Raw genomic sequence first — 13,794 nt, forward strand, 5'->3', positions numbered from 1 at the left:
TGTTATTCGCGCACTAAGCAAAGTAAGAATTCCAGACTCTATAGTAAATCCGGCAGAAGCCGGCTTACAGGCCTTCAACATAGTTTGAATGACCGCCTCCGAAAAACCTTTGGCCCTCAGTACGGAAGCTTCAAGAGCCACGCCGTCAAAGCCAGTCGGACCAAATCCTGGTAGACACAAGGGCCCTGAACGAGGAGGTCTGGTCGTTGTGGAAGTAGAAGGGGAAGCTTTTCACGAGAGGCCCTGGAGGTCTGAGAACCAATGCCATCTGGGCAACGCGGGAGCAATCAGAAGTAGTATGCCTCCTTCTTGTTTGAACTTCCTTATCACTCTGGGCAGTAGAGACACTGGAGGGAACACATATGGCAACCGAAATTTCCACAGGATTGCCAGTGCGTCCACGAACGCTGCTTGAGGATCCCTTGTTCTTGCTCCGAAGACCGGAACCTTGTGGTTGTGTCGAGACGCCATCAGATCTACATCAGGAGTGCCCACTTGTCCACGAGGAGTTGAAATACTTCTGGATGGAGGCTCCACTCCCCGGCGTGCATGTCCTGACGACTGAGAAAGTCCACTTCCCAGTTGAGGACCCCCGGAATGAACACCGCCGATATGGCTGGCAGATGGCGTTCCGCCCATTGAAAAATCCTTGATACTTCCCTCATTGCCATGCAGCTTCGAGTGCCGCCTTGATGATTTATGTACGCTACCGTGGTGGCGTTCTCAGACTGTACCTGAACCGATCTGTTCTGAATGAAATGCTGGGCCAGGTTCAGCGCGTTGAACACCGCCCGCAGTTCCAGAATGTTTATCGGGAGGCGAGACTCCTCCTTGGTCCACCGACCCTGAAGGGAGTGTTGCTCCAACACCGCGCCCCAGCCTCTCAGACTGGCAACCGTCGTCAGAAGGACCCAGTTGGAGATCCAGAAGGGACGACCCCCGCTCAAACGTGTGTCCTGCAGCTACCAGCTCAGTGACAGACGGACCTCTGGAGACAAGGAGATCATGTGAGACCTGATCCGGTGAGGCAGGCCGTTCCATTTGGCAAGAATCAGTTTCTGCAGAGGTCGTGAATGGAATTGAGCGTATTCCACCATGTCGAAAGCCGACACCATGAGACCTAGCACTTGCATCGCCGAATGTATTGACACTTGCGGGCGAGATAGGAAGTATTGAATCTTGTCCTGAAGCTTCAGGACCTTCTCCTGAGACAAGAACAACCACTGGCTGTGGGTGTCCAACAACGCTCCCAGGTGCACCATGCTCTGCACAGGGACCAGGGAAGATTTCTACCAGTTGATGAGCCACCCGTGGGCTTGCAGAAACTGGATTGTCAGATCCAGATGGTGTAGGAGAACTTCTGGAGAATTTGCCAGGATCAACAAGTCATCCAGATACGGTAGGATCCTTACCCCTTGAAGGTGGAGTACAGCCGTCAGTACCGCCATGACCTTGGTGAAGACTCGCGGGACCGTGGTCAAACCAAAAGGTAACACCCAAAATTGGTAATGGAGGTTGCCAACCGCAATCCTCAGGTACTGCTGATGCGACATTGCAATGGGAATATGCAGGTAAGCATCCTGTATGTCCAGGGAGACCATATAATCCCCAGGTTCCAAGGCCAGAACAATAGAGCAAAGGGTTTCCATACGAAACTTGGAAACCCTGACAAATTTGTTCAAGAACTTGAGGTTGAGAATGGGCTGGGAGGACCCATTTGGTTTCGGGACTAGGAACAATGGTGAATAGTACCCCTTGCCTCTCTGAGCCAGAGGCACTTGTACTACCACTCCTGTGTCCAGGAGGGATTGTACCACCGACTGAAAGGTGATTGCCTTCACTGGGTCCGACGGAAGGTCTGACAGGCAAAACCGATGAGGGGGGCGTTTCTTGAAGGATACGGCGTAACATCGAGTGACGACTTCCTGTACCCAGGCATCAGATGTGGTCTTCAACCTTTCCTGGGTAAACTCTATAAGTCGGCCCCCCCACCCTGGGATCCCCCAGGGGGAGGCCCGCCCCGTCATGCGGCAGGCTTGTCAGTTTTGGAAGCAGACTGACGGGCAGCCCAGGCCCATTTGGGTTTGAGCTTAGCAGGTTTGGAAGTGCGAACATGTTTCGGGTACGCCTCACCTTTTGATTTTCCAGGAGGACGAAAGGAACGTGAGGAAGTACTCTTGGCTTTCGGCGCCGAAGGAGCAGTACTAGGCAGACATGCAGTTTTAGCAGAAGCTAAGTCAGCCACTATTTTGTTGAGGTCTTCTCCAAAAAGAATGTCTCCCTTAAAAAGGAGCACCTCCAGGGTTTTCTTGGAGTCCAGATCTATGGACCATGACCGCAACCAAAGAATCCGGCGAGCCAGGATAGATGTAGTAGAAGCCTTGGCTGCCAGAATACTGGCATCAGAAGCCGCCTCCTTCACATAATGAGAAGCTGTGACAATATACGACAGGCATTGTCTAGCGTGATCAGAAGCATTGGAAGGCAACTCTGCCTCCAACTCCTGGGCCCACACCTCAATGGCCTCTGCAGCCCAAGTTGCTGCAATAGTGGGTTTCAGCACCAGTTAGGGTGTAAATCGCCTTTAAACAACCCTCCAAACACTTATCCGTCGGTACCTTCAGGGATGTGACAGTAGTCACAGGTAGAGCTGATGATACTACCAGTCGCGCCACCTGCGAATCCACTGGCAGGGGAGTCTCCCAATTTTTACTTAGCTCCGCAGCAAGAGGATAGCGAGCCAGCATCTTCTTGTGAGGTGTGAATTTCTTACCTGGAGTTTCCCAGAATTCTTGATGTATGTCCACTAAGTGGTCAGAGTGAGGTAAAACTTGCTTAACCACTTTCTTACATTTGAATCTGTCCGGTTTCTTAGGAACGGCATCAGGCTCTGCGTCATCAGTGATCTGAAGAATCATCCTGATCGCCTCCAACAAGTCAGGAACATCTACCTGTGAACCAGCCTCCCCATCAGAACTATCAGGATCAGAATCTGAGGGGTCAGTATAGACACCATCCTCATCAGATGAAGTGTCTGGGACAGTGGTAGACTGTGAGGAAGTAATGGCCCGTTTAGATGACCCCTTGGTCTTAGGCGGGCGAGAGTCAGATTACTTTTTAGTCAGCGACTGGTTTAGTTGCTGTAACTGATTGGAGATTTGATCTGCCCAGGGCGGATTAACTGTAGGGACCATAATCTGTTGTACCGGCACAGGAGGTCCCATAGAGGGCGTAAGTTTTGTTACAAGCGTAGTTAGTAACGGGGAAAATGTAGCCCAAGGTGGGTCATTTTGAACCCTCGTTGCCACTATTCAACTGAGGAAGGGGGGTAGGGAACCCCCAGAACCTGAAATCTCTGCTGCCAAGTTTTCCTCAAACATGCCTGCAGCGTCACCTCCACACACTGTGGGATCAGCTCCAGCTCTGTTGCCCCCTGTAGCTGACATATCTGAAAGCACAATCTCAGGCAACACGGTACAATATCAGCAGCAATATACCTGACAAGCACCTCCTGTGCAGCTTATATACAGGGAATTCAAGAGGTATATGGGGAACAAAAAGCACAAAGAAAAATACACGAGTATATCTTGTGAGATGCCTATATCAGATAATAAACTGACGCACTGAGCCCCCTCAGGTCATAGAATACAGGGATAGCAATCTGAGTGAGACACGAAATGGAGGTCACACAGCAGCTACATGCACACACATATAGTCAATGTACAATGCAGAAATTATAGCATGCAATAAAACTGCACTGGACTAACAATACAAAGTAATACTCCGTATAGCTATATAATTAGTAGATATATCAATGCACAGTAAAGACTGGATGTATATCACAGGGTACTTGTACTATATAACCCTGACCAAATGCACTGTTTCTGAACTGTCAATAGATATGTAGAATACTTGTGTCTTGTAAAAACGAGTTTTATGGTAAGAATTTACCTTTGTTAAAACTCTTTCTGCGAGGTACACTAGGCTCCACAAGGAAAGACATAGGGGTGTAGAGTAGGATCTTGATCCGAGGCACCAACAGGCTCAAAAGCTTTGACTGTTCCCAGAATGCATAGCGCCACCTCCTCTATAACCCCGCCTCCCTGCACAGGAGCTCAGTTTTTAGTTATCCAGCCCAATGCAGTAGCAGGAAAAGAGACGACAACGGTTAGTAGCCACATACACCACACTCTCACGACAGGAGAAGTGTCAGCAGCTAATGCCATACCAACCCAAAGAAGCTAAGTGCGTCAGGGTGGGCTCCTTGCAGAAAGAGTTTTAACAAAGATAAGTTCTTACCGTAAAACTAGTTTTCTGCTGCGGGGTACACTGGGCTCCACAAGGAAAGACATAGGGGATGTCCTAAAGCAGTTCCTTATGGGAGGGGACGCACTGTAGCGGGCACAAGAACCCAGCGTCCAAAGGAAGCATCCTGGGAAGCGGCAGTATCGAAGGCATAGAACAGGCATGTCCAAACTGTGGCCCTCCAGCTGTTGAGAAACTACACATCCCAGCATGCCCTAACACAGCTTTAGCATTCTCTGACCGCAAAACTGTCAGGGCATGCTGGGATATGTAGTTTCTCAACAGCTGGAGGGCCGCAGTTTGGACATGCCTGGCATAGAACCTTATGAACGTGTTCACTGAAGACCACGTAGCCACCTTGCACAATTGTTCAAGGGTCGCACCACAGCGGGCCGCCCAAGAAGGTCCAACAGACTGGGGGGGTGGGGGGTAATGTGAGTAGGAGCTGATAGACCAGCCCTCACATAAGCATGTGCAATTACCATTCTAATCCATCTGGCCAAAGTTTGCTTGTGAGCAGGCCAGCCCCGTTTGTGAAATCCAAACAGCACAAAGAGAGAATCAAATTTCCTAATAGAAGCAGTTCTCTTCACATAGATACGGAGAGCCTGTACCACATCCAAAGACCACTCTTTGGGAGACAGATCAGGAGAAACAAGTGCCGGAACCACAATCTCCTTGTTAAGGTGGAACGAAGAAACCACCTTAGGTAAATATCCAGGACGAGTCCTAAGAACCGCCCGGTCACGGTGAAATATCAAATATGGGGAACTACAAGACAAGGCACACAAATACGACAGGGAAAAGTAGATACTGGCGCCGGCTGTTTCTCAAAATAAAGAACGAAAACAATTATAACAATTTAAAAAATCTCATATTTAATTAAATCTAAGAAATATGTAAATAGCACATGAATAAAATGATATGATTTTCACCTGGCATTCTCTGGCAACACTTTGGGACTCTTTTCGAATCCTCAAGAACCTCTACAAACGGTACCGTTTCTGACGTCTCCATTTGCTCCCCTGCTGCTATTGGACCTCGATCTGCAATTGAGAACCAAGGGGACCTTCAACTGAGACCATGGTAATATTTACAACCATTTATTCATGAGGATTACTTGGAGGACAGAGTTCTAGCCAGACCACCAGTGATATTGCCCCACTTGAATGGAAGTGGTCAATAAGCCATCAGAGAGACTCTCAATTTTCCATTAGGATATTATTGCTACTAATTTTATTTATATGTGATTATTATTATTATTTATCATTTTATTCATGTGCTATTTACATATTTCTTAGATTTAATTAAATATGAGATTTTTTAAATTGTTATAATTGTTTTCGTTCTTTATTTTGAGAAACAGCCGGCGCCAGTATCTACTTTTCCCTTACTTTGTTTCTATACCATTTGGGACTAACCATCCCTATACAGGCTGCCGTTGATAGCACACTCACTGATTCTTTTGTTACACAAATACGACACTCTTCTAGCCGAAGCAATAGCCAGCAGAAACACCACCTTAAGGGAAAGCTACTTAAGATCAGCTCAACCAAGAGGTTCAAACGGAGACTCTTGTAACGCCTCCAAAACCACCGACAAGGCCCAAGGAGCCACAGGCGGGACATAAGGAGGTTGGATACGCAGCACACCCTGAGTAAAGGTATGCACATCAGGTAAGGTCGCAATCTTTCTCTGAAACCACACCGAGAAGGCAGATATTTGAAATTTGAGGGAGGCCAGACCCAGGCCTAAGTCCAGGCCCTGCTGAAGAAAGGCCAACAACTTGGCTGTACTAAACATGGAAGCGTCATAATCGTTAGATGCGCACCAAAGTAAGAATGCCAGACCCTATAGTAAATCCGAGCAGAAGCCGGTTTCCGGACCCGCAACATAGTTTGAATGACCTCCTCAGAAAACCCTTTAGCCCTTAAGACGGAAGCTTCAAGAGCCACGCCGTCAAAGACAGCCGGGCTAGGTCCTGGTAGACACAGGGGCCCTGAACGAGGAGGTCTGGGCGTTGTGGAAGTAGAATCTGACGCTCTGACGATAGGCCCTGCAGGTCTGAGAACCAGTGCCGTCTGGGCCACGCTGGAGCTATGAGAAGCAGAATTCCTCTTTCTTGCTTGAACTTCTGAATTACCCTGGGCAGGAGTGACACCGGAGGGAACACGTACGGCAGTCGAAACCTCCACGGCACCGCCAGCGCATCCACGAATGCTGCTTGAGGATCCCTCGTCCTTGCTCCGAAGACCGGAACCTTGTGATTGTGTCGAGACGCCATCAGATCTACGTCTGGAAGGCCCCACTTTTCCACTAGGAGTTGAAACACTTCTGGATGGAGGCCCCACTCTCCGGCGTGTACGTCCTGACGACTGAGAAAGTCCGCTTCCCAATTCAGGACTCCCGGAATGAATATTGCCAATATGGCTGGTAGATGGCGTTCCGCCCAATGTAGAATCCGTGAGACTTCCTTCATTGCCAAACAGCTTCGAGTGCCGCCTTGATGATTTATGTAAGCCACTGCAATTCCAGAATGTTGATTGAGAGGAGAGATTCCTCCTTGGTCCACCGACCCTGAAGGGAGTGTTGCTCCAGCACCACGCCCCAACCTCTTAGACTGGCATCTGTCATCAACAGGACCCAGACGGATATCCAGAAGGGACGGCCCTTGCACAATCGTTGGTCCTGGAGCCACCAGTGCAGCGACAGATGGACCTCCGGAGTCAATGAGATCATGTGAGACCTGATACAGTCCTGGTACAGACCCTCCTGGATTTTGAAGGCTATGGCGTAACCTCGAGTGACGACTTCCCGTACCCAGGCATCTGAAGTGGTCTTCAACCATTCCTGGGTATACCCTAGAAGCCAGCCCCCCACCCTGGGATCCCCCAGGGGGAGGCCCGCCCCATCATGCGGCAGGCTTATCGGTCTTGTAAGCTGGCTGACGGGCCGCCCAGGCTCTTTTGGGCTTTGGCTTACCAGGTTTGGAAGTGCGGGCCTGCTTGTTGTACGCCTGACCTTTTGTGTTACCTGAAGGACGAAAGGAAGTACCTTTAGCCTTCGACACAGAAGGAGCGGTACTTGGCAGACAGGCAGTTTTGGCAGTAGCCAAGTCAGCCACAATCTTATTTAAATCATCCCCAAACAGAATATCTCCCTTGAAAGGGAGCACCTCCAGGGTTTTTCTAGAGTTCAGATCCACAGACCAGGATCTCAGCCACAATATCCGGCAAGCCAGGACTGATGTAGTAGAGGCCTTGGCTGCCAGGATACCGGCATCAGAAGCCGCCTCTTTAATATAGTGAGAAGCTGTGACAACATATGACAAGCATTGTCTAGCATGGTCAGAAGAGATTTCAGCTTCTAAATCTAGGGCCCATGCTTCAATAGCCTCTGCAGCCCATGTTGCTGCAATAGTGGGCCTTTGTGCAGCACCCGTGAGGGTGTAAATCGCTTTCAGACAACCCTCCACACGTTTATCCGTAGGCTCTTTTAGAGATGTGACGGTAGTGACAGGTAGAGCTGAGGAAACCACCATCCTAGGCACATGTGAGTCAACTGGAGGAGGCGTCTCCCAATTTTTAGACAGCTCTGGCACGAGGGGATAGCGAGCCAGCATCTTCTTTTGAGGCACAAACTTCTTACCCAGGGTTCCTGACGTATATCCACTAGGTGGTCAGAGTGAGGTAAAACATGTTTAACCACCTTCCGACGCTTGAACCTATCTGGTTTCTTAGGAGGGTCGGATGGCTCGGGATCAGCCGTAATCTGTAAAATTAACTTAATAGCTTCCAAAAGATCAGGAAAATCCACATGTGAACTACCCTCCCCATCAGCAGTAACTGTGTCAGAATCTGTGGGGTCAGTGTAAGCGCCATCTTCATCAGACGAGGTGTCAGTGACAGCAGTGGATTGTGAGGAGATAAGAGCTCGTTCAGAGGACCCCTTGGTCTTAGGCGAGCGAGAGTCAGACTTTTTATTAGTCAAGGGCTGGTTCATCTTCTTCAATTGAGCAGATAAATTATCCGCCCACATACGGTTGCACAGGCATAGGAGGTCCCATAGGGGGTGTTAGTTTAGTAGAAGCGTGGAGAAAGTAGCCCATGGTGGGTCATTATGTACCCCCATTGCCACAGTCCCACTGGGGGGCAAGGAGCCCCCAGAACCAGAGCCCACAGCTGCTGTAGTCTCCTCATAGTGATCTGTGGCATCAGCAACACCGGCAGTGTGTTCAGCCCCAGAACCGTTACCTTCAGAAGCAGACATGATATAACTTGCAATATCAGGTAACACAGTACAGATGTCAGCAGCACAATACCTCTTGCCCAAACCCCTGCGCAGTGTAGTCAGCACAAGCAGAGATACAGGAGAGATATAGTGACTAAAATCACAGAGAAAAATACGTATCAAAATATATCTTGTGAAAATCCTATATAAATATAAAACCTGAGGCACCAAGCCCCCTCAGGTTATAGAATATAAGGATAGCAAGTTGAGTGAGAGACACGAAATGGAAGCCACTCAGCAAGCTAATGCACACACATAGTCACAGTTAAAAAATGCAGAGGTTATTACTAACAATAATACTGCACTGGACTAGCTTATTATATAGCTATGTAGTCAATAGTAGGGAGGCCAATCCCGGGATCGGCGGGATCCCGGCCCAAAAATGCCGGGATTTGAATCACAGGGATAGGAGCTTCCAATCCCGGGATTCACGGGATTATACTGCGCATGCGCGGCGGCGGGAGGGTGGGTGTGTAAGTAATAGTACTTACTTATTTAGGCGGGCAGCAGCCATGAACAAGTTGAACGCGCGCGGCACTTCAAATGTAGCGCCGGCCGCCAGCCAATCAGAGCTGGCGGACCGGCAGCCAATCAGGGAAGCTGCAGCAGCAGCCAATCAGGAGCGACTGCTGCGGCCGCTTCCCTGATTAACTGCCGGTCCGCCAGCTCTGGTTGGCTGGCGGCCGGCGCTTCATTTGAAATGCCGCCACGTTCAGTGTGTTAATGGTTGCCGCCCGTCTAATAGTAAGTACTATTACTTACACACATGATCCTCTCTCCCTCCGTGCAGCCTTCCTCCCTCCCTGCCGCGACCTACACCCTGTCCTGAGTCCCGCACCGCTACATACACCCTTCCCTACCTCCCGCACCGCTACCTACACCCTCCCTACCTCCCGCACCACTACCTACACACTCCCTACCTCCCGCACCGCTACCTACACCCTCCCTCCAGCGCTGCTCCCTACAATTTTCTCTAATCCCTACTGCAATCCCGGGATCCCAGGATTGACCGTTTTTCAATCCCGAATCCCGGGATTGAAAAAACGGCCCGGGATTGGCCTCCCTAGTCAATAGATATAACACTGCACAGTAAGAACTGGATGTATATCACAGGGTACTTGTACCAGAGAACCCTGACTAAATGCACTCTTTCTTAACTAACTGTCTAATTGACATGTAGAATACTTAAGTGTCATGTAAAGTCACAGAGTTGACAACCAGGCGGCTTTAAAGAGGAGGATTTGCCCAAGCAGTCGCAGGAACAGTGTAGTTGAGAGAAATGGCGCCCACACACTGACAGGGAGTGAGGGAGAGACAGATATGCAGCTCCAGGGCAGGAACATTTGCTGCAAATGGCGCCCTGGGGCTGGGGGAGGGGCTCCAGGTCTAAGCCTTATCCCCTCTGCTGGCAAAACCACCAGGTACTGCGAGCTACACATAAAAAGGTTTTAAGGGAAAACCTGACCTGCACCAATGCCCTGGTGATCTAGTGGGATCGCCTGTACTGCCAGTGTCAACCGCCAGCGCGCGCGGGGCGCCTCCCACCGACCGCGCCGGATCACGATAAAGCACGGGTCCCGCGAGCGGGACCCACTCACCACCTCCCGAAGCACGGCCACGCGATCCCGGAGAGCCCCCGTCGTGTGTGCCTGGCCAGGAGAAAACCGGAGCCTCCTGCTGTAGTTACCCGGCAACCAGGGCTCGGGAGTGTACAGCGCCGCTGGGGAGAGATGGAGCTGCAGCAGTGAATGTCACTAGACATGTACACACTGCCACAGCCCTTGAAGTCTTCACTTTTCTTCAAAAAAGCTCTTCTTAGGGCTGCCCAGAGCAGCCCCTCTGTTATGTGCCTGCTATCTGCGGCACCAACTACAAAACTGAGCTCCTGTGCAGGGAGGCGCGGTTATAGAGGAGGCGGCGCTATGCATTCTGGGAACAGTCAAAGCTTTGAGCCTGTTGGTGCCTCGGATCAAGATCCTACTCTACACCCCTATGTCTTTCCTTGTGGAGCCCAGTGTACCCCGCAGCAGAAATGCACAGCGCTGACATGCAGGCGGCTTTACAAAGGAGTATTTCCCCAAACTGTCCCAGGAACAGTGCTGCTCTGTGTAATGGCGCCCAAACACTGATCGGGATTGAGGGAGAGATAGAGATATATGCAGCTCCAGGGTGGGAACATTACGGTAAATGGCGCCCTGGGGCTGGGGGAGGGGCTACAGGTCCAAGCCTTATCCCCCTGCTGGACCTCACCACTGGTACTGTGGGCTGTAATAAAAAAGTTTTTTTATGAAGAAAAACCGACCTGTGCCCCTGCCCTGGTGGTTTAGTGGAGTCCCTGCCCGACCACAGTGTCCACGCCAGCGCGAGTGGCCCGCCTTCCACCGGCCGCGCTGGACCACGATTTCATCAGGACCCTCCTAGGGTCCTAGGGGACCCCCTTACCTCCTCCCTGAGTGCGGCCACGCGAACCAGGAGAACTTCGACAAGTGTGTGACTAACGTGGAGGAAACCGGAGCCTCCGCTGTAAGTACCCGGCAACCAGGGCGCGGGAGTATACAGCTCCGCTGGGGTAGGTGATGGAGCTGCAGCAGTAGATGTCAGACTGACATCTATCACTATTGCAGCCCTTGAAGTCTTCTGTCTTCGCTTAGAAAAGCTCTTCTCAGAGCTGCTGTAGCAGCCCACCTGTTGTATGCCTGCTTACTGCATGGCACCAAAACTACAAAACTGAGCTCCTGTGCACGGAGGCGGGGTTATAGAGGAGGCGGCGCTATGCATCTTGGGGACAGTCAAAGCTTTGAGCCTGTTGTTGCCTCGGATCAAGATCCTACTCTACACCCCAATGTTATTCCCTGTGGAGCCCCGTGTACCCCGCAGCAGAAATAGACCCCTCAGTTACTAGATTTTTCAGATGCAGCTTTGGTAGACCAGGAGGAGATAATCTATAACTTTTCCCTGTAACCAGGCCTTTTTATGTTTCTAGCTCAACTAAGAAAATAAAAGCCATCACTTTACATAACCTCTTTGCTGTGCTCTGTACATGTCCCTTTAAACATTGCTAAAACCATGTGGGTAAAACAATACAATAAAAATATCCTGTTTCTCTGAATAGATTATGTGCTAGCTTGTGCAAGATAAAGTACAGTTAGGCATATTGACTTCAACAGAGAACCTTTATTAAAGTTAATCTATGTCAGAAAACAGAACAGATTTTCCAAATGGAATGAGTTAACCAAGTATTCGCACTGGGCACCAAACCAGGCAACTGAATGCGTAATAATGGCACATTACTAGACAGCTTTAAGCAAATGCATCTTATTTATTCACAGTTCAGAGAAAAACCCAAACACATCTGAGAATGGATATAGAAAAAAGGCAAAGTTTCTTATGCAACTACAAGTGCTTTTTCTTGACAGACACCGCATATGAAGAAGTTTGATTAAACTGTACAATAAATTAATTTCATGGGAATAGTCAAGACACAAATATCCACCCTAAATACTTGCTGTATGGATCCTTGACCATTGGTACAGAGACTGGATGCAGTTTGAAGAACAAGTGTAAAAAGGCCCGGGCTGTGTTTTAAAGTCCAAGACTTAATACACTCTGACCATGCAGAAACTCCGCTCACAAGCCCCCTCAAGTGCTTTGTAACGGTTAGTGCTCCAATGTCATTCACACCAATGTTACATTAGCAAGCTGGAGATATCCTTTGAGAAATTGGAGGGCATCTGCATTCAGACTTGTGCTGATCATGGAGGGGACCTGAAAGAACCGAAAGGACTTGTTAAAGCACAGGATCTTACAGGAATATAATAAAAACAGAGTCCAATATTATAGTTTAAAACATGAACTAAACAAATGTATCCATGTTCATTCAACTTGCATTACAGAAAAATATGAGAAACACTACACTTTCCATTAAGTTACAAACTGTGGTACTATTACTAGAAGTACAAATAGAATTCGGTATTCAGGATACTTTACAACTAAGGGGCCGATACAGAGTTGACCCACCAAACGTCAGGTTGCAGCGGCTGCGTGTGACGTTACGCAGTTGCCGTGGCCCGCCATGCAAACAGTCCGGACCATGCCCCCCTCCCCCTGCTTGTCAATCAGGCAGAGGCGATCGCGTAAGTGAGATGCTGTCGCATCTCACTGTGTGCGCATGCGGAGTGCAGCTGCTGCACGTGCGCACACTTCACAGGGCTTCAGCCCACGACCGCTGCCATAGCAGCATCCAGGTCCATATCGGCCCCTAAGTGTGTCCTAGGCTACAATTTTTAAGAGGTCTTACCCGGCCTGGACAGGACGCTGACAACTTGTGAAGAGACTGTGCCAGGAGGATTTTGGGATTATTAACCATTTCTCCAATAGGATCGCGTTCTTTCTTGCCAGCAAATGCAAGTTGGGAAAATGCTGTCTGGTAACCAGGGGTATCTTCAATGTCAATGAAATGTTCATCATCAGGAATAGTATCATCTTCAGGCAGCTCAAACAGACCAATCAGAGCCTGCAACAGAGGGGTCCTGATACAAACAAACATGGAAAAAAATTATAATGTTGACAAATATTACACAGATACACACACAGCTTCAAATTGAGGTGTCAGCTCAAGCCCCAAGTATAACAAGGCGATGGTAAGCCGCCTACGTAATCAAATATGTATAAAATGGATAGGGTGATTAGAGCAGCCTATGGTGTATCTTAAAGAATGACCGTAAAAGAGTGTAAAAAACAAACATTCATTTATTGTATAAAAGGAAAAACAAACTTCAATGTCACAGAGAAAGTATACAATGAGCACAAGCCTCCAAGAGGCACACACTTGACTTAAAATGTCTCTTTCCTATAAAAACGGGTATTTGGAGATTATGGGGTATATGCAATTGCGGTCGAATTCCCGAAAATGTCGAAAAACTGGACATTTTCGCCAAAAATAATAATAATCGACAATGCAATTCAGTACTTTCCGTCAAAAAAACGGACTTTCCAAATTCGACTTTTTGAAATTCGACATTTGTCAAATTCGACATTTCTGCAATGGTACAAATGCGGCAATTAGCCAAAAGTATATTCAATTGAAGTTTGGAAATTCGACAACAGTGCTTTTAGACAGTAAATTCGTCATTTTCAATCCGCCACACTTTGGTGGCGGAATCTAATAAATTTTTTTTAAAAAGTGTTTTTTTTATTGGT

The 13,794-nt window shown here is 48.8% G+C and overlaps 1 protein-coding gene across 2 annotated transcripts in view; it reads right to left on the reverse strand.

Annotated features, from left to right (window-relative positions):
• Positions 1 to 11,749: 11,749 nt before the first annotated feature.
• The window catches only part of CSE1L (chromosome segregation 1 like), a 238,785-nt gene continuing 236,740 nt past the window's right edge, over positions 11,750 to 13,794 (reverse strand). For both annotated transcript variants that reach the window (XM_063958891.1, XM_063958892.1), the window contains exons 25-26: positions 12,893 to 13,124; positions 11,750 to 12,360 (exon numbers count right to left, since the gene is read on the reverse strand). In XM_063958891.1, the coding sequence (XP_063814961.1) occupies positions 12,271 to 12,360; positions 12,893 to 13,124 (322 nt within the window). In that variant the 3' untranslated portion in view covers positions 11,750 to 12,270. The remainder of the gene's footprint in view (positions 12,361 to 12,892; positions 13,125 to 13,794) is intronic.

The sequence above is a fragment of the Pseudophryne corroboree genome, chromosome 3, assembly GCF_028390025.1.
Source record: "Pseudophryne corroboree isolate aPseCor3 chromosome 3, aPseCor3.hap2, whole genome shotgun sequence".
NCBI lineage: Eukaryota > Metazoa > Chordata > Amphibia > Anura > Myobatrachidae > Pseudophryne > Pseudophryne corroboree.